This window comes from Boleophthalmus pectinirostris, unplaced genomic scaffold, assembly GCF_026225935.1.
Source record: "Boleophthalmus pectinirostris isolate CB_2022bp ecotype Guang Dong unplaced genomic scaffold, ASM2622593v1 HiC_scaffold_8, whole genome shotgun sequence".
NCBI lineage: Eukaryota > Metazoa > Chordata > Actinopteri > Gobiiformes > Gobiidae > Boleophthalmus > Boleophthalmus pectinirostris.
In genome coordinates, this window is record NW_026571515.1 from 25,109,300 (window position 1) to 25,131,894 (window position 22,595).

A 22,595-nucleotide genomic window follows, 5' to 3' on the forward strand; every position below is an offset into this window, starting at 1 on the left:
AATAATATCGTCATGGGGCTGACAAAAAATGCTTCTATTTTACGGAGGTTGCACTGAGTCTATTATTTGGAACGGTATCATAACATTGTTTAGCAATATGACCATTAAACTAAAGTCACAGATCCTAAAGTTGACCAAGACGGTGGGAAAGATTATTGCATTTCCTGCAAACTGCAGGAAATGTTTGACCCAAAGGAGGGCCAGAAAATGGCAGCTGTCCACCAGAGTGTAAGCTGAATAGATAAACATTCCATAATCAATCTCTCTTTTAAATCATAAGAAACCAGTCTGAATTTTTGTGTAAGATGTGCATTAATGAATAATGTCGATTAATTGATGGATACTAGTACAATAGTTCAGCTAACTAATTTGTACGTTTTGAGTTATAATTTTATTTATAATTTTTTTCAATAGTTTTTTTTCAAACATGTGCTTATCCGCATGTGTTTTTAGCAGCAGGACTGGGCACAATTTGTAGGTGCCTCCAAATGGAAGGTTTTGAATGAATTAGTTGATGAATTTGTAATGTATGTCAGTCATGCCATGCCAGTTCTTTTTCAAGGTAACTGCCACTACTGGGTTGAAATTGTATCTAAATGTTGAGTGACTGCTTTGTTGTCCTATGTTGTGTTTTTGTACCCATTGTACCCAGCAGATACATTACACAGTGCATCTTTAACTAATCTTCTTAGAGTAATAACAAACAAAACAGTTTTTTGTACTGAGCATAGAGTGACGTAGCAGGGTCCAGCTGTAACAGTGGGAGACTTGCTGACACACTATAATGACATTAATCTTTTTGTCTGCTAAAGTGGCACAGACACACCCACCTCAATCAACTGCACACGCACATACACACAAACACAAGTGTGCAAACTACACACACATTACAGGTTTAACCTAGAGTAACATATGGGGCTTGTGGAGGGATTTACAGTCCTGGAAACCCACCGACACCTCCTGTTACAATGGGAACAATGTCTGATTAATGCTTTATATTCAGTTTTAATATTAAAGCTATTGTTTTAAGATTCAGGATTACACATCATTAAAAGCAGCCTCTGAATGAAAAGGAAATGTTTGGGGACATTAGAGTTGTTGATCAGATAAAAAAAAAACATTTTCTTGACTGTACTTGAGTGAATTTGAAGTGATTTTGCACATTTTGTTGCAATTTTCTGAAAAAAAAAAAAAAAAAAAAAGAATGTTCAAGTTGTTGAAAAGCCACTTCACTTCTACTCCGTACAAAATCCTTGGATGTGTTTTGTTTGACTGTGGGCCATTTTATTGTTGTGCAACTAGCAGCAAACACATGTTCTGGATCACAATTTTTTGGGAACTGCACTTGGATTGCTCAAAACGATTTTCCCACATTCAGCCGTGGTTGTGTGAAGGAGTTCACAAAACCTTCTAATGTGACTGTACAGTCCAAGTATTCTTTTCTTATTATGTGTAAGCGAAATTGATCTTTTTAAATAAAATACAACCTAATCAATTCAGTGCATCTTTTGTTCAACTTCATATGAGTTGCAGTAAGGGCATCTGATTTACAAAATCCATTTGGCCCATGCTGCAATCCTAAAGCAATTCCAGCAGTAGTGCATGTCCAGGCCACCAAATATGATCTGTAATTTCTAATAGTTTACTAATGTTTTTGATATTTTACTTGTGAATTCAACAGCCAACACCAACTGCATTGTCACTATTACTGTTCCTTAGACCACCTCCTGCAGAGTCTTGGTAAATCTCCATGGAGACACTATGGCATAATCTGCAGTTAATCCTGGGCTTCCTCTTACGGGCAGTCGGGAAAGAATAAGGGGGAACTTGGGGACTAGGTCAGCCGTCCAAGGGCCAAACATAGGAGACTTAATCAGAGTGCGTTCAAGCCTGTGTTTAGTAAGTCTATGCATAAGGGACCACCACATAGTTCAGGCAGATCTGTTACCAAGTCAACAATACTATAGAAATAAACGGAGTGTGCACGGCTCGGCTGCTGAGCTCACAGAGGTCAAAGTTCATGACACTTGCCCAATGCCTCATTTAATTTTGCGCCTTTAAGAATTAGAAGGTCCCAGTGTTTACCAAAGTAACTTTCTTTTTCTTTTTTTCTTTTAATGTATTTTAAATCACACTTGACCTATACAAGTTATGAAAGGGCAGTTTGGCTAAAAGCACAACCCATATCAAATCAGATACTGGACACAAAATTTTCATTTGTTTTCTCAAAGCCTCCACAATTTTAGGCCTGGTCTTTCAAAGAGTGGAAAAGATACTGATACTGTAGACATATGCTGATATACTGTGGTGTTGAGGTGTTTGCAGAATGCAGTTGTGTTTATGACTTCAAAAGTAAGATTTGTAAATATCTAGGTTAAAAAAATAATCCCGCAATTGATATATTATGCCCATCATGCTTTTCTATATGAAATACCAAATGTGCGGAAACTTTTCAAACTATACTGTATGTAATATAAACACATTATTTAGTTGTTCTCTAACTACTAACTAAATTATTAATTATTTATAGCTGGAATAGAATTGGAATGCTCTTTGTTAATAGTTTGAGGAAATGGTCAGTTATTTCTGCATCATAGATTAGTTCCCACAGAAAGGAAAGTCCCATCTAAACACACACACACACACACACACACACTTGACCACCACTGACCATTCAATCCCAATGGACTGCACCTTCAGCTTTAAAGCACTACATGCTTAGTGCCTCTGTTGGGGGTAAATGAAATTGCATGGTTTAGGACAAGCTTTTTGAAATCTTTGCCCTGCTTCTCCAGCCCTATGGTGGATATGCACCATAGGGCTGGTCTTTAGAAGTTTTAACAGTGGGGTGTGATGGGGGTTCGTAATACGCATAAGAATTAACCTCCCTTTCCTCCCATTGACTCCCACTGTGTCTTTCTCTGGAGTTGTTTCTAAGTTAGTCACACACTTTTCACCCTGGCCCCTGGTCGTCCGTCATCCTTCCTGTTCAGCTCATTACTGCTTAATCTTATCCTCCCCTGTCTGCTGCAATGCTACACTCACAACAATACCAAATATACACATTTTTATCTGAAATAAGAAATATAGACTATGACCTATTGGGCCACGGTGAACTTTTAACAGACTTCCTAGGAAAAAAATCATTCATGACAAGTTTTGAAGTACTTCCACTTGTCCTCTGCCGACTGCACTTGAAAGAATAGCCCCCTCTTAAAAAACTGGCCCAATTAGATCCTTATAGTGGGCGCATTGTGGCTTTCCATACTTTACTTACTGGTTTGTGTGTTGCAGTGATTGAGGGCATGTTTTCACTATTTATGTTTGTTAAATCTATGTTCCAACAAGGACCAGACTGAGCATGCCAGGTGGTATCAAAACACCAGTTGAGTTGCTCCAGGGGGAAGGTGGCTGTTTGCCAGAAAAACAGATAAAAAGCTTGAGCGCTGACAGACAGTGGAGATACAAGATATTTACTGAGTCACCATCGTAACATCTTGAACTGTGTACTTTTGAATGGGCAGAACATACAATTCAGTGTTATACTCATAATTACCAATAAATCTATTTAAATTCCTTTTTATATAGCAATATATTTTGAATCATGACTCATTCAGTCTATAGCAGATGTTTGTAACTAAATCATGCAGTTCACTGAGCACTATTATTAAGATCTATAGGAAGCAAATTCTTGTCACATGATGAGTTGCTATCATTGTCTATTAGAATGTTAAATGTGGTGAATTGGTGACATTATTTACCATAGTAACTTGTGAAGGTGTATCGTTATTTGTACAGACCTACATGTTCAGTGGGTATGTATTGAGAGTTATACGACTCACTTGAACAATTGTACTCTACATGAAAAAAATATCTGTAACTTTTAAAAATTGTAGACTTTAGGTAAGCATCCGACAAGTATAGTCATAAGAACATCTGAGTAAGAGGCAAAATCCCCCACTGGCAGTATCTTATTCAAAAAGAAAACTAATAAACATTGTGTTAGGGAGGGAGAATTTACATGTGATGAGTATGTCTGGGGGAGGTTGTGTGTTTGTGTACTCTTTAGACAGTGTGTGTGGTGATGCAAGTCCTGGGTGTTCCTGCCCTGATAAGGAAGACGAGCTTTCCCAGGTCGCTCGGCTCTTTCATCTGCGGACAAGGGACCAGTTCTCAGGGATGGACCGGTGACCCCGTCTGTACACTGTCATTAAACTGTTACATCAGCAGCTAATTATACAGCCTCCCTCTCCTGCACCGGGACACTAACTCCAACAGAGAAAAGGACTCTGTGTGTCTGATGGGGGAGAGCCAAATAAACACACAACAAGACATGTCTGGGCTTGAGTCATTTGGACTAAGTTAAACCTGGACTTCAAACTTTCCAGAAATTCAAATTAGAACTGGCACAATAAAAATGGTGCATTGCCCTAAAACAAAAGAGTATTTATTTACCGGTGATTAAAATCAAATATTTATAGCATTTATTTAAAGCCCTTTCTTCAACTCTGGACAAAACTAAATGTATTTTCATGTAAAGTCAAATATAAATTGTTAAATTACAAGATGTACTTTTAAGACCACAACATAGACTGCATGCAGATTATGAGTGGAAATATTTTTACAGTAGGACCATGTAATGAATAGCATTTCAGTTGAGATTCAAATTGCGAATTGGTCAATGATCAGCTAGGGTTTTTTTATATGAGAAGTCTACAGCCTCTGTCAGTGAAAGCAAGTGGGTTGGAGAAGAGTTTTTGATTTTATGTTTAATAAATTGATATTAAAAGCCATTTATTTGTTTTTAATTAGAGAAAATATTATGATGGATCTATAGATGTATTTAATGTTGTCATATTTTGAAGTTTGAAGTATATAAAATTTACTCTAAAATGTACTAAACACTGAATGATGGTATATAATGAAGTAATTCAAAAATCTGTCATTGCTTATTGCTGGCTGACACAGAAATATGTAAATGTGTGAATGTTTATATGTGTCTTATTTTTCTTCTCCTCACAAGTTCGACCAGACAACCGTGATGGCAGTGACCCCATGCATAGGCAGTTCAGGGTGCCAATGTGCCAATCTCACAGTCGTACAAAGAAACTGTGTACCCACCTGGTGCTGTGTGGTATGGGTGAGCAGTAGCCCGAAGAATCCTGTCTTTGTTCTCACTGCACTTAAAAAGGAATCGTCCATAATCTCCCCTCTCTGTCCCTTGGGCGGCATGTCAAGTCACTTTTTTCAAACCTTTATTTTTATGGCTAGTGTTACTAACTATATTTGTTGTTTGTAAAGTGGAGGAAATAGTGAGTCATTTTGGTCTGAAGCAAAACTTAAAACAATAGACAGTTCCATAAATATTTGGAATTTTATCTGTGCTGTTGTTGCGAAAAAGGGTATACTATGGCACCTGTTCTACTATTTAGCAATCTTCGTCAACAAAAATCCCACTTTAATATTGTAAGCCAGGTACCAAAAAAATAAACAGTTAATCATCTCCATCACCCCTCCCCCACTCACCCCTCTCTTCCTCTTCCTCCATTTATTGAACCCACTGAGCAGACAGACACTTGTATTCACTGGGGTTCACTTAGTGTTTAAAGTGTTTAAACACCACTGGATGTAACGGGGGGTGGGCTCGGGGGAGTGGATACATGATACTGTGTCTATTTCTTTGCAAGTCTCCAATAGACAGTACAGAGCATGGTACAATTGTTACAATAGAAACACTAGACTCATTTACCCTGACCTAGGTTCATTACACAACGATTGAGGCCCATTTGGTTTGAATATTAACTCCTTCAGGTGGGAGCTGATGGACGTGAGTTTGTTTAGGCTGTTTGCTTTTGGGAATTCCTTACACCTGGACTAGGGTCTGTATTTTTGCTCTAAAATAAACTAGCTATCTTTATCTGTAAGTTGCGAAATAGAATACATTTTAACATAATAGTCCTTGCAACAGACAGGGGATGTCTGAAAAAATTGTACAAGATGTCAAACAGTAAATTATTTTGCCTTTATTTTTTCTTTTAAGTTTTGAGTCAACTGGTTAGAAAATTATGTAAAACCACAAATGCAGAAGTTGAAGTTGTTTTGATCAAGCAATGCTTTTGAACTGACAGGCAAAGCTGATGATGCACAATTGAGTTTCATAAAATGCCACGTTGGTGGTGTATTTGTGTTAGAGTTTACATTGTAGTTCCAGACAACATCTCATCAGTGGCTGACCGACTGGAGTCAGAGGGCTGCGTTGGGTGAGCTCTTATAGGAGATTTAAGAGTGCTGAAATGTGTTTGACATGTAGTTTGGAGAATGTGATGACTGCGTGGTTATATTGCGGCTGTATGCGCGTTACTCTCTCGTAGTAGAGCCACAGCTGGTCGCGATCAGAAAAACGGGGGCCTGCCTGGTGCATGGGGAGGGGGGAGGAACTCGGGGTGTTGCCTTCCTATTCTCATCTCCTTTGCTTGTCCATCCCATCCCTCCTCCCTCTCCCCTCCCTCCTTCCGCGTGCGAGTGTCAGAGCGGAGTCACTGCGGGAGTGTGTGGTCAGTCAGTTAATGCTGCTGCTGACTTTTACAAGCGGGCTCCTCGTTATCAGCGTGTTTCTTTCTACTCGTGCCGTAGTATTGAGAAGTGCTAGCGGGATGAGCCAAGCGTGAACGAAGCTGCGTAAATACCCAGGAAGCTTATTGGAGAATGAGCGGGCGCGTGTTAAATGGGAAAATGCTGCATCTCCCGGTTCCGCAGCGCACGGGAAGGACAATGCACTTTCTGTCTAGGTAAGAGGATGCGACTTGACTTATAATTCGCTAAGGATGTAAAGCCAGTTAACACATGGATGTCAGCACTATCAATGACAGTATCTTGTTGTAGACAGCGCCGTGGAAGCAGTGCGTAAAGCGGGATGTCTCATTGATAAAACGGCAGCATTGTGCACGTTTTATTCTAGTGTCCGGCGCTTGCATAGGTTTGTCCATTGTATAGTAGTGTAGTGGATCTGTCTAGACGTGCACATCTCTATAGTAGGCACGTATAGCTGGAGGTGCGGTCTACAGGAACCGACTTCAATGCGCAAAGCTGTATGTTGAATCAGCACTGCCTTTTATTGTCCATTAACGTAAAAGCTATCAAAAGTAGCTACGACAGGAAATACAAAGCTGCCGTTTTGAAGGAGGCTCATTGATTTACGGCAAATAATAATGTGATTGTTAATGTTGCTCGTTAATATGAATGCATGCGCGCCCAAAGTGCCCCAGTGCCGTCTATTGTTGTGGGGTAAATGACAACTGGTTGCTTGTCTAGATGGATGCATGGGTGGATGTATGCGAGTGGGTGTGTGCGCATTGATACGCTGCGGGACCGGACTGCATTCTGGTGATCGGGTGACCTACATTCTGAAAAATGCCATTGCAGGTATACTAGCTGTGATTGGACAAAAAAGCTACCAGCCTCATATAGAACATCTTTACACCCACACTAAATGATAATAAAATAATTATATTAGTGAATTGTGGAGACAAAAAAGAATGACTCTTTCAGGAACTGAGAAATGGAATAGACAAAAATCCAACTGCTGAGCCATGTATGCAAGTTTTTATTTATATAGCGCTTTTCACAGACATATGACACAGACACTTTACAGATCATTATTAATTTACTCCATACCAGGTGGTGGTAAGCTACTATTGTAGCTACAGCTGACCTGGGGCAGATTGACGGATGGCACAGGATGGCAGCCATGCTTCACATAGCTGCCAATCTGCGCCATCGGCCCCTCAGACCACCACCGTCACTCACACAACACACACACCACTTCCATACTTTCATGTGTAGCTTATAGCCTTTTGGTTTCAGTCTCAAGCCTGGGTAAATAAAGAGGGATGCACCAGGAAGGGCATCTGGGGCAAAGTTTTAGTTTTGGTTATTGTAGAAAATATGTTATGGGACTTTCACTTTCTGGAACACTGGAAAATTTGAAATAAACATTTGTTAATATTGTAATGATTGTAATGGTAGGATCAATAGGATTCTGTTATTTTGTTCAACACCCTCTAGTGGTAAATACATAGTGTACATTTCAATTTTAATGTTTTCCTCCAGTAATACTGATGACATCTAGAATCTAGAATTGATGAAGTCTAAGTCTAATGAATTCAAGATAGCTCTTTTTTTCTACAGACAATTGCAGGTCATAGGTCATATGAACTGTTTGTGGCCTGCTGTGTTTTTGCCCCACTGATCCCTAGAATTCATCGACTCCTTTATGTAAACCCATTAGCCTGATACAGGGGCTTTAAATGCTGCCTTTAACAGTGAGCCTGAGACAGAGAGACTAGGGTGGCAGACACACATGTGCAGAGTCCCAAAGGACCATCCACGGCTGTTTTATCACTGTTTGCGTAGTGTGGTTAAACAGGCGGGCTGTCAAAAGAGTGACTGAATCTAACAAACACACACCAACTCCAACTATACAAACTAAACTTAAGCCAGCGGGTGTGGTTAAGTCTTAAGTGTCACCATTTTATTTGTACATTAAACATGCATTATTAGGTAACAGTTTCCAGACAGCTCGAAGATGAGGAACCATTACTCACAGAGTTTCAATATTAAGTTAGGCACATGTTTGTTGTCATCTCTACACTGTACAAATAGTCTGCTCAGTGTGACCTGCCCCTATCAACATCCACCCCCCACATGCAACACCAACTTCCCAAAAACAAGCTAATGATCTCACTGACGTGTTACACCCAAACCATGCTACAGGTCAGACACTTTGATACGCAACAGACTAGTAAACTGCTAGTCTGCTCAAGAACGGACATTATAAAGTTTTTTTTTGGACAATTGTATAATAAATAAAAAGGGGAACATATATATATATATATATATATATATATATATATATATATATATATATATATATATATATATATATATATATAGGGGAACATTGTTCCTTTTAGTCAGCTTTTGCTCAGTACGGTGTTGCTTTGATGCTAACATTTAGTTTGGGGGGGAGTTTTCAGTGATAGAAGAAATTGACTTCCCTCCAAAAATTGTTGTAATTAAATCCAACATCCTTGCATTTGACATTAATGTGAGCTGACTGTGTCCATCTGTCTGTGGGCGTGTGAAATATTATGGAGATGGGGTCTGTCATCTCACCTGTCAGTTTGCCACATCCACCAGTGCTGACTGCTTTGAGTTTAGAAGATGTTTTGGTAACACACTTTGCTGACCAAGAACGTAGAAGTTGATTAGATCTTTGGGCTGATGGAGATGTTTATTCTCCCACATGATTTGTATGGAGCATCAACAACAAGTTAGTGTAGTGTTTAGGGCTTTCCCTTCATATTGACATTTTTGTATTACTTTTTTTCTTATTAAAACAAATTAAATGCGTTTCAACATTGATTTTCTGAAGATAAACAAGACAGACTTTTGATCAGTATCATTTATTACAATAAAGTAGTCATTATTTCTTCCTCTGAAGTCTGAACTCTTCTCCAATCATGCTTTTACTGACAGAACATTGGCCCTAAGAACAAGCAACCTGATTATTGTTTATTTTAAATAATCCAGATTAAAATTGCACATTGGGCTTGTTTAGCTGCTTACACTTCACCAAAACCTCTTAAAACTTGAAGGTGAATTTGGTGAAAGGAGCATATGGTGTAAGTTAGTGCATCCAGACAGCACACTCACTGATGTTTTGGTAATTAAGTGGACAAGTGTAGTATACGTACCCTGTTAGCGAGGTCATTAGAGACATGAATGCAGAACACCAGCTGCTTGTAACCTGTGCTTCTGAGACATAAATGTTTTAAAGCTCAGACAAGACTGTTCATTTTCATGAGGTGGAGCCTCCTGTGGTTTACTTAGTGTTTTTGGTTGATCAAAGTCTAAATTACAGCCACACAACAGTTCACCTGAACAGGTCTGATGGAGTCAAGCTCATTTTCACTATCCACTTTAGCTTTTTACTTCATCCTCACAAGACATTTTACAAAAGTTGCTACTCGTCACTGAAACTCCTTTTATTTTAATAAGTTAGGGTCCTCATTACATTTTAAAATTATGTGGAGTAATTGGAATATAGTCTGTTAATTTGGTTTAAATTTACTCTTTATTTATTATTTATTTATGGATGGGAGTGTCACATTCGCTTGTGACTTTATTGTTATTTTCAAGTCATTTTCAAAAAATAAATCTGTTTGTTTTGAATAAATTATAAATTTGAATACAATTATGCAGCAAATAAGAATGTAATAATCCTTGGTTTCTAAAGTTCCCCAAATGCACTTCACAGCACACGCGTGTTTGATATGAGAAGACTCCTTTAGTTTGTGTTGGAACGGGGCAGGGGCTCTGGACGTGTCATTTTATATCTGTGTGCTGTTGCAATGGTATGCCTATACTGTGTGCATATGGTGGATGATTAGGGAGTGGGACCCCAGAATACACAGGCTGGAATGCGCAGTGTGTGCTTTAAGTCGCCTGAAGCTCAGGAATGTCTCCCAAAAACCACTGTTACGAGTCTGAAGTGGCATGAGAAGAGTATGCGTGTTATGACTGACAGCAGGTGATGGGTGCGTGCTGCTGTTGGGAGCGCCCCTAAGCCTGTTTGTCACTGACCACATGTGTCTGAAATACTGGACTCTGTTACACTGTCCTGGCCCCTGCTCAGCGTGGGAGTAATGTGTGTGTTTTAATAGGTGTCTGTCTGCTTTATCTCAGCCAACTGAAAGAAAGTAAGACTATCTCTGCTTCAGTCAATGGGCCTTTCTGTTCTCCGAGGTTTCATGTGGTGTTTGGACAACCTTTGGCAGGTGCCGGAGACCTGTCTTCTTCTGCGCTATGTAAACAAAAGTGAAGCAATCGCATTTCATTTAAATTTTAGCCAAGAAAGACGTTGAGCTTCCTCTTCCTGGTTTCACAATTTTTTTAGCCTGTTACCTAGATTCAACAATGGAGAGTTACTTTCTTTTTTAACTCATGTCGGAAAACTACAAACCTCGACTTACAAGCGATCAGAGAGGGGCCAACTGTGAGACTGAGCGAAAGTTAAATTATAGTGCTTATTGTTGAGTATTCATCTACAAAATTAGATGCTTTGGTTATTTTCTGGATTGAGTTTTGGAACATTTTGTTTTCCTTCTCTACTGAGCCATTGTTTAATCACCCTGCTTTCGCTAATAGTCAGCTCCAGTTGCATTAATGCCATGGTATCTTGTTTCTAGGCGCACTCTTGTCTGCTGAAACTCAACTTCTGCATTTTACTGAGCTGTAGACTAACGTGCTTTACTGCGATAGCCCGACTGTGGCATTTACACAGCTTTTACTGTTATATCATAATATTGTCACTTCCTGGAGTCAAAGCTATTCTTCTTTCAGTATAAAGCAGGATATTACTGTGCCCAACCCTAACCTTAACTGGTTATATTGCTTTAGGCATTGTAACTGTCTGTTGATTCTGCAGCATCTGTCAGCACAGCAGCCCCATCCTTCACACAGCTGCTTTACGTTAGCAACAACCTGGACGGAGCGTGCGTTATTCAAAAAGTGGTACCGCCCATTCTTTCAACTTTCCCTTCGTTTTTCTTGCTGGTCCTGATTTTTCAAACCAAAACATCCCCCTAGTGCGCAGTTAATTCACACAGCCGTTAAAGTCAGCTGACGTTTCTGGGAGGGGGGCCAGTGGTAATTCTACCCCAGGATTCAGACCCTGGTCCTGGGCCTCTGTGTGCTGGGGTTCCCCCTGAGCTCCTCCCAGGTCCTCAATACTTGATTCGGGTCCGAGAAGAACTCACTGTGGGCCAGACTGAACTACTTATGAGGGTGTTTTAAAAGGCCATTGCAGCATGTCTCTGGAGTGCTGTCCCTCTTCTGCTTCCTGTCTCTAGTAAAAAGAGAGGGACCAAGCAAATGAGGTTCTGAGGTGCCTGGTCGGTCAAGGGTTACTGGGTTATAATGGACCCAGCAAGCAACTAATCCATTTGAGTGCTGACCTTTTCTCTCAATAATATGAATACAATAATAATATGATAAAAAAAAATTTCATGCACAGAAATATTATCAGATTTATCAAACATATTTCTTGCACACTGGCAGTATCCATGTCCAGTGGTCCTAATCTTGTCAAAGGGAGAAGAACACAAGAAAGGGCATCTGATATAAAACCTATTCCAAATGATTATGTTCATCAGAATACCTGTGATGGGTTTTTCTTAATTCTTAATTAAGTATTTTAGTCATCTAATACTTCTCCTTTTTGGGATTTGAACAAAAGCAGATCACGCTGACTGGCTTTATGTCATCTTGATCTTCAGTTTCTGGTTAGACGAAGCACTTTGCACCAGTAGGAGTTCCTTATATGAAGTGTGCAGACTACGTGTCAGTTCATCTGTCCTGGTTCATTTCTCCTCACAGAGAAATCAGGCCCAGAGCCAGAGCAGCTCTTGTCTGTAACTGTAGTTGAACTCAGACTTCTGTCCACTCTTGGGAAGATGAGAGGAGACAGGAGATCTGGGGTTAGACTCTAGAGACCTATACTCGCCAAAGAAACTCTACTTTTATTAACGTCTCCACCTGACCCATATTCAGAAGTTTGTTGTCAACCTTCAACCATATGCTAGAAAGATTCATACGATTGTTAAATATGTCCCTGCATTTCAAATAAGAACTTGGTCAAAGCAATTCTTTCCCTTTCATTTGGCCATACCAAAGATTCAACTTCCCATAATTTAACTAATTTGAAATAAGTCTTATTTCGGTGTACCCTTTCTCACCTATCATTATTAACTTTTTTATCGTGCAACTCTGCCCTTTCCTTTGACCCTTAGTCCTTGAAATTGATATTTAGACAAACAAAACCTCAACTCCTATTTCGACTCTGGTGTGTTTTCTATGTTTAACCCTCTCTGGAGCATCATCTTAAATATAGCTGCCTCTTCCCCATCTCATGACATCACACTCCCATACTTTTGACAGCTCATTCAAATCTTCAGGGGGCAATAGTAATATACTGTGATGTGTTGTGGGTCTGTGTACAGCCATGTGCCCTAGAGCCTGGGGCCTTTGCTGTCCGGGTTATTGCCTGTCACAAATGCACATCAGGGCTTCCTGTGTGATGGTCATTTATGCCTGGGGCCTCCCCTTTGCAGCTGACACATATCCTCCTATACCTTTTAGCACAAATATTCAGTTAAAGATGCACTATGTACCTTTTCTGGGTCTTGTTACTTGCTTGTTATTGGTTTGCTCTGAATGTTTCACAGTATGGCTTTAAATGTATCTGTTTTGCATTTGTTTAATTTTGAGCATTGTTATTGCTAAAAAAAAAAAAAAACATCTTGAAAACATGTATTCTTATTGTTGCCTCTCCACAGATCTGACCTGTAACTTCAGTTTACTGCTATACTGTGGAACATTCAAGGCAAAGCAATGACATTTTTATGGAGACAAGCAAGTGGCAGAAATGTTTCAAAGGGCAAATTTAAGTAGTTTGAGATAGTCGGTTTATTAATATAATTATTTTGTGGTGGGATTTTTAGCACATTTGAAAGCGCTCACACTAGCAAACACTCTGATCCTAGAGGCACATGGAATTAGCAGTAATTATGATCTGATTAACTGCAGCCTGCTCTATAATCCTATGTCATGCTCAAATACTGCATTGTGTGCCCAGTGTGTCCAGCTATCACGTCTGTCCTGCTACACCATTGGAGGCCATTGTGAATAATATAAAAGGGAAGTTCTACTGAAGGTGGGCACGGTTTACATTTAAATTTAGTCATGTAACTGATTTACAATAAGCACTCCACAAGGCTGTTCAGCAGACAGCCAGTAAGTGCTGTAATTAAAAAGTCCTTTAAGTGGAAAACTGGTGTTAATTACTCTCCAAGTGCTTTGGGCATTCATTCACACAACTACAACACACAATTTTCAATAGTTGTGTTGCAAATAATTCATGACTTCAAAAGCAAAACTGAAAATTATATCCAAAAGGGTCTTTCACACACTGTGTTGATGTCCTTGTGATACACTGATAAACTGGGCCAAGAAAACATTCCGTTTACCATCTGTGCCATAAAACAATACAGTATATATTATTACTTATATGAATTTGCAAGACTCAAAATTATTCACTTTGCCTGATTCCTGGTGGTGCATCAGTATTTAGAGTTTTAAAACTAACACAGATTGTTTATATTCAAAGTGATAAGATGATATTTTAAACAGATCTGATTGTCGGGTGTGGTGTGTCATACAGTTTTGAAAATGAATCATATAGTTTTAAACTTGTTTTTCTCATGGGTGTAAAATTTGACAAACTGGTCTGAACCTGTTTAGTATCTAGATGGTGAATCACATTTTTGTTGATTCCTTTAAATGCACGGTCACAGTATTGCACTTGTCTCATTGTGGAACTGGATTTTGATTTGGAGCAGAACCTTTCAATATGTGTTAAACTGTAAATCCAGCCCAGTTATTAAGGTTAGTCTGGAATGTATTTAGGACCATCCAGACAGCCCAAGAACCATAGCCAAAAGGTCATGCTGCATCTCACTTAATTTTCCTCCAGTTTAATCCTCCTAAAATATTTAATGGCTTCTGATGACTTCACGTGCAGTCTGTCCCCTTTAAATGCTCAATGCCAGCCTGGCTTTGGTCTAATTTTTCCTATTCCTGAAAAGGCATCTCCACATTGAGGGACCCATCTGATTTATCCATTTTGGGCCCTTCCATGTGTCACTGTGGAATATAATAGGAATGGAAAGTTCCTGTCCAGTGCAGAATTTCCATGGATCAACACGTTGGATAACACACATTTAACCATGCAAAAACTCAAAGGGATTAATGTCACTTTCCTTTGCATAGCATTTTAGATGTTCCTGTCTGTATCATATATTGACATTGTTTAGTTTATGAGCTCATGTTGTTGTCTAAGTGCTTTATATGGTCTCATTTAGTATTGACTACATAATTAGTTAATTGCTCTTTAAAATCAATCTCGGAGCATGAGGCAGGTAGACTGTCTGCTTTTACATTATCTCCAGTGAGACGAGTCACCTTGTCATCAGTCTCTCAAAGCCAGACCCGCCCAGCCATGCACTCTTCCAAATGGACCTCATGCAGTTTTAACAAATGGTTGCTTAGATAGAGCTGCTTATCACTCCCAGTACTCTGTCACTTTGGACAAACTCCAAATCCCAGAATGCATTACTCCCAAATACAGGCAAAGCTGCATTTGTCTCTTTAGCAGCTTTTTCTTCAATCATCTTTCACTGGCTGCTCATTTTTTCCTCACTTGCCAGTCTTAGGGTCAGAGAGAGGAGCAGACACGGCCAAGGCTTTTAAAACCCTGTAGATAGAACATTAACATTTAGCTTCACAGACTAAACAATGGGAAGCATGCAATCCTTTTAACAGTATTGGCCATTAAGCACAAAGGAATCATTTCTTTTATGGCTTATCTCTTCAGGGTCACCAGACTTGCACAGCAAACTATCTGTAGTTTTTACGAATTACAAGTTTTATGCCAAATGCCCTTCAAAACTTAAACTGGGGATAGGTGAAAACAGGGAAAATAGAAAAAAAAGTTTGGTAAAATGTTTTTGACCCTTCAGCAGATTAAAAACTTTCAAATTATATTCATTGATTAAATACATTCTCATTTCTCGTTTAGCATTTTCAGACCATAATGCATTTTGATAGGGCAGATTACCACCTGCTCATCTGGCATCGTAATACAATCTGCACAGGTTTATGCTGTGAGAAAATCACTGCAGAGGTGAAGGTGAAAAATGAGTGTAATCCAGCACAGCTCACTGTAATTGACATTTATTGCAGCCTAAATGTAATTAACATTCATATTCGTTACACACAGTTAACCATAGAATCATATTTTTCAATTATGTTATCCATTTTTCCTCCATGTTTAACCACTGACCACTGACTTTAACCACATCCTAAATGCCACATCCAGACAATTACATATATATTTATGGAAGTAATAAAAAGTATCTCAGAAGGCCTCCTTTGTATTTTGATTTGGCCTAATTGTGACCGGGTTGATACTATCTCTAGTTTTACCACTTCCAGTAGTACCACTTAATGCTTCATAGACAATAGCAAGCATTCTACTTTAAATTCCTATGTTACACAAAATGGACTCTTGTAAGATTTAAGATGTGTTGGAATGATGTTCCTCACAAACATACCTGAAAAACACAATTCCAGGTTTGTTTTTGATGAGGAAACAGCATTATAACATAGATCAGAAAATAGTGTAATATGAGCCCTTTAAAGTTCCAGAAACGTGTGTCAAGTTATGGTGCCCACCTCCTCCTCTCTTCGTTGTTAAAAATAAAGACAAACTTGATGATACACTAGCAGCAACATCTAGAGTGACATTGATTGAATTGTGACCTTTTCGTACAGCAGTTCAATTTCCTCAACCAGAAATCGTGATCTTTTCGTGTTATTTCAGCCAAGTTGTAATGATGCTGAAATCTGATAAATTGACCTAACAGCAGATCAAAGTGAGAGTACGGTTCAGTCATTGCCAAGGCACAGAGATGTATGCTTTCTGACTTGAGTGAGGTTGTGTGGTAAAGTCGTCATCATATCTTATTGTGCGTGTACTTTAATACTAAATTAACCATGGCATTTGTTGCTCTTGGCTCACACATTTTACGGCCCATTTTTGGTCTTGTCTAAACAGGCTTTAACTAAGTGTCGCCTCTGTGCCTCATTGAAATGCATGGGCTATAAAAAATCTGGTTCATATCTTTGAGGCATTTAACTTCTGATATTTTTGTGACCTTTGAACTTTGAACTTCCACTGGTATAGTAACATCAAACTAAGCTGAGACTTCTTATCAGTTTGAATTATTCATAAATGCTGCATTAGCTCTTAAAGTGAACATATACATATAGGTACTGTATACAATTATAAAGGTAATATAGGTTCAACTTATGTGAATTTATTTTATTAATGAGGAAGCAAAACCAGTAGTTTGGGAAAATTTAAGGAGGATACAAGGGCAAAGGAGAAACTAGATTTAAATGATCTGGTTCCTTTTAATTTTAAGATCTTACGAAAAGTAGGTTTTAATTAATCCCTTCTTTAAATTTGCCCTTAATCTTACGTTGGCATCCTTAATAGTGAAGTCATCATTGCAGACTCTTCTGATACGTTAAATCCTCTGCTCTTTTCATGTGCCGATATCCAGGATTGAGATGGAGAGGGCTTACCCTTTGTCCCACTCTCTCCACCCATACACCCCACCGGCCCATGTCCTCAGGGTACAGCGTGACCCAAAGAGGCACCCATCCGGAAGGCCCACCCCGCACCGCTGGCACCCTTTTGACGGTGCACCTCATTATACATGACCTCTTTATTGGAGAAAAAAGCCTGCCTACTTTATGTCAGTGTTACAGTATACAGCAACATGAGTGCAACCCATTGACCCTAATATGGGCATACCAACCCCCAACTTCCTAAAGCATGTGCACATATATGGTCAGGCACAGAAAGAATTACCAACAAAACTCACCTCCCTTCCTTCTCTGGAAATCAGAATGATGCATGAATAAACACATATTTAAGAGTATTGTTAAAACATAGTCATAGTTTTAATAATGAGATTTTTAAGTAAATTTAGTGACTATTGTTTATCCGTTACATTTTAATCATTAGCAATGTGGCAATAAGTCCTGTCTCAAAATCCCTTTACACTTGTGGGTGCTGCTTGCATCGCTGTATATGTTCTTTTGTGCTATTTCTGGGCCTGTGTGGGTAGAGACACTATTGAGAGCTCTCGAATGTCTTTTTGCCAAGTGCTTGCAGTGAATTTACAGGAAGATTTGGTTATATAGAACAGGCTGCTTTGTAAATGAGGCCTTGGTTCATGAATATTTAATCACAAGGAAAACTAGAAGATACAGAGCCAGACACTGATGAAACAGAGACTATAGACTTGAGTATTAGAGATGATTGCATGGAATAAGACATCAGGTTAGGGGCACAGGCTGTTTTGGTCTCGCAGACACTCGCAGCTATTTAACCTAATGTCAATTAAGAAATTAGCTATCCATGTTTTCTGTCCAATTTTTTTGTATTTTGTTTCCCCATTGTCTAATAATTCAATCAGTATTAAAATATTGTATTTTTACTGACTGTCCTGCATTCAAGAGATTGTCAGTTGCTATTTAGCATTTTTAAACTACATTTATTCATAATTAATAAACTGTATTATATGCATCCCTTGTGACCTCTGTTTTTGTTTTATGTTGTGTTTTGTAGCTGGGACGAGAGCAGCTCCATCAGCAGTGGTTTGAGTGACGGCTCGGACAACCTGAGCTCTGAGGAGTTCAACACAAGCCCCACCCTCAACTCCCTCCCGACCACTCCCATTGGCTCACGGAGAAACTCCGCCATTGTGGTACGTCCAATGCACACAGTACACAACGGACACAAGATTCACAAACTATACAATACGTGTCTTATTGATTTACCAATTAATCTGCAGAGGTATTGATGAGGCGTTCATTGCCTACAGGAAGGACAAATAAAGGGAGGAGGAAAGACTGACTGTTAAGAAAGTAGTATTAAAAACAAAGATGGATTGAAATTTTGCACACACCCTTTGGAATTTATTCCATCTGCTGAATCAATGCAAGATAAGACAAAGCATACAACAAAATGACCACTTTTAAAAATGTAAGACTTCAAGATTCACAATTTTACTATATTATCTATTAATTAAAATAAGAAATTCAGAGACATGGGGTCATAACCCAGTCTGCTTGTGTTGAAGCATTGAATGAATTTCAAATTAATATGCAAATCACTGCTTGCTTGGGGCAGACAGTTTGAAAACCCTGTAAGAATTACCAAAAGGACGGAACAAGAAGAGGTAATTAAAAAACATTACATTGACAGATTACAATTCTACATGTATTTCTATGTCATTAAAATTCAAGTGAGCGTCTAAGATAGATTTGGTCAATATGAATACAGCCTGTAGCATTGTTCAGCATTTTCTTAGATCACTATTGTTTCCAGACAGTATAAGTGCTTATTCCTCAAGTACTCGAATTAGGTCATGTACTTCCATAACCTTCAACATTGAGTACCTAAAGGAACACATTTAATACACTAGCCTAATAAAGTCATAATAATTCCTATTTCCTGCTGTAACTAGACAATATAATCAATCCAGATGAGCTATGAATCCATAAATTAATCACGTTAAAGATGCCTAATGATTGAAATTCTCCTTTGGGATTTGTAAAATGAAATCAAATGCGTTTTTTATTCAGATACTAACTAACCGTACAGTAATATGACCATCTGTACACACAAGATCAGACATAAACAAATACACACACAGGGGCCATCTGCGGTCCTCCTCTGGGGCCAGTGAGCCGGAAGAACCTGGACCCTCCCTCGACACCCGAATGGGGTAGTCATGGCAACCAACAACCCCTGTAGCATCATCTCCGTGGCAACCTTCCATTACATCGTCATCATCATGCACCCCACATTGTCTACAAGTGTACGAGCTTCCCCATTTTACTGCAGTGCCAAGTGGGTGTGATTCACATGATTCGATACCTACAGTATTATGTTATGTGAACATAGGCAAGACAATGTTATTTTATCTTGTTTTTCAATTATGCTGCAATCTGTGTTGTTATCCCTCCTTTCCTGATGCCCTGATGCCTATCTCACTCGCGTTGTTTCATTAGACAGGTGTTTGGGAGGAAATTACCCTGTTTTATTAACAAGCCTGAATATACAGCTCACATGGCCCTGAACCAGCTCATGGGGTATATTGATTTTAATAAAAGAGGAATTCCCATGAGGACCACTAGTTCCACTGTCCTAAGCTTGCACTAACAGGTTGCCAGCTAAGTTATGTTACTTCCAGCTCTTTGAGGGGGGTAAAGTAATCTCCCTGAATAGTATTCATATCCGCTGTTATACTGTAGATCCCGCTTTCTTGTTTAGTATTACATAAGTCTTCATTGTTGTTCCTAGATATATGTAACATTTGTCCTCAATTGGATAATTTTATAGACATTTTTTTCTGATGATGAAGACTTAATGAGTTCACAGACTCAGAAAGTGTTTTTGATCTGATTTTGAAGAGGTATTTTTGCACACTGTTCATCACACAATCTCCAGCTGTGGGCCTTGTTTTGTCTTTGAAGTGTTCAAACAGAGCACACAATAGGATTTAGTCTGTGGAGATGGAGATGGTTACTTAATTTTGAAGTAACATGACAAGAGATACTAGTATTTAGTCTTTAGTCTTAGTCTTTTGTTTTATTTGTGGGTTGAGCTGTAAGAGATATATGGAACTATTTTGTACAGATTAATTTTAGATTTTTCTTCTGTTTTAATGCAAAAAACATCATATTTAAATATTTTTCAACATGATTTTAGTAATTGCCCAACATATGTTTTAAGTAATAGGTATATTTAGGTATATTAAAAATAAAACTTACAAACTAGGGTGGTGTATTAGGTGTATTTGTGCACCATTTGGCTAATGAAAACTACAAAACAATTAGAGTTTTATTGTTTTGAACCACAATAGCACTTGGGGTTGAAATGTATCCAAAAGCAGAAGCTCATTAAATCTACTCCTACGTTTTGTTTGTAATTATGTTTCCAATGGCTGAAAGAAAATTAAAGGGTTTGCATGTTATTGTTGTTTAAGTGTGGCTTTGTGTATTTACAGATGCGGACAGATGCAGAGAAGAGGTCCCTGGTGGAGAGTGGCCTTTCCTGGGACACAGATGATTCCAAACCCAGTCGCAAAAGTCTGGGCAGCAGCATCTACGAGACAGGCAGCCTCAAGTCCGAATCAGCCCAGAAATGGAGAAAGTCCAAGGCTTCGGGGGAAGGGCTAGAAGGAGGAAAAGGAGAGCTGAAGAAGCCTCAAACACTTGGCCAAGGAAACATGCTGAAGAAAGCAAGAAATCCACCTGTGGGGGTCACCTCTCCAATCACACACACTGCTCCAACTGGACTCAAAGTACCAGGTAAATAACACAGGATTCTGATTCAGTTATCAGATTCACAAGCAAATAAATAATCAACATTTGTACACCAGTCCAATCAATAATAGTAGTAAAGTAGTCAGTTAGAGCAAATGTGAAGTAACTTTTCTGGTGGAGGATACAACATCTTCTCTGCATGAAAATGGCTTTGCCTGCGATATTCTGCAGTAGGACGTTATACTTATTTATGAAGACATGCCGCGGATACCACCAGGCCAAGTAACAGGTCAAATCTGTGCAGAGGCGACACATACTGTACAATGTACCGTACAATGTACGTACCGTACATTATAGCTATGAAACATTCTTGAGCTTTTTAAGGCATTAGTGTGCAACAAAAAAGTTGCAATATAAAATGCTGTGAAACAATATCAAGAGCAATATCATCTTCATGGAGACAAGCAGGTGCCAGACCTTCCACCAGAAAAAGTTACATAGTACACCTTTAAGTTAAAAGATTTCAGGTACTCATCCTTACTCTTACCATTCAAAAATATGCCTCTACTGTACTTGGTGAATTGGTGAATCTATCTTGACCTAAGTGACTTAATATTAAGATGTGTAAGGCGCCCCTCTTGCACATTATCCCAAATAAATAAACAGAAGAAAGATGAACTGATACATAGATATAAAAATCCCATATAATTTAATCTATATCAATATAAATGTAAAAATTTTATTCTCCCAAGTCAAGCTTATTTACATTTAACCTTAGGTGCCTCTGTGTTGACATGGTTGCATTTCTTTGGCTTGTCTTTAAGGCTGATTCTCTGGCCCTGACAGACTCACTCATTCACCCACAGCTGCAGCCTCCAGCCTTTACAAAGTGGTGCCATGTATCAAACGCCCATTACCACCCACTCTGTCTCCTGCCAGCTCCCCACAGTCACCCCAGCACCAGCAGACACACACTGACCAGCACTGTTTTATTTCCTATTGGGCAGGGCTAGCCAGCTTTATTTTAGATACAATTTATAGCACCCAAATAAAGGCCTTATACCCAAAACAACTGGAGCAAAGACTCTGCGTATTTGTATGGCAGACCAACTCCACTCGGTGCCAGTTTTTAGAGTAGCACACTTAACACTGCCTCCCACTCGCACATAAAGAGCATAATGGAGAGGATTGTGCAGCTGGTGATAAAACACACCATCTGTGAGCTGTAGATTTGAACACACAGTATAAATACAGACAATCAAAACTACAGGATATAACTTATAGGCCTTGTTTGCCAGGGCATATTGCTGGGGGCTGTGTAAACGGGCAACTAATTGCATGATAAGATACTGTTTACATAACTGTTGAAATATCATATAGAAAGATTAAATCTGCCCTGTGTAAATTTGCTTGGATTATGTCATGTTAGCATTATTATCATTGTGCAGAGCAGCCTTATACAACTGCAAAAAAATTACCACTGAACCAATATTTTAAATCAACAATGCATACAGCCCTGTTAAGTACGAACTTATTACATAGCATAACACATATCATGAGATTAATAAGGG

The 22,595-nt window shown here is 38.9% G+C and overlaps 1 protein-coding gene across 1 annotated transcript in view; it reads left to right on the forward strand.

Annotated features, from left to right (window-relative positions):
• Positions 1–22,595, forward strand: part of LOC110164869 (neuron navigator 1-like) — a 68,248-nt gene that overhangs the window by 33,774 nt on the left and 11,879 nt on the right. Inside the window, 2 exon segments of the mRNA XM_055165831.1 lie at positions 18,320–18,458; positions 20,766–21,069. Of these exon segments, the coding sequence (XP_055021806.1) occupies positions 18,320–18,458; positions 20,766–21,069 (443 nt within the window).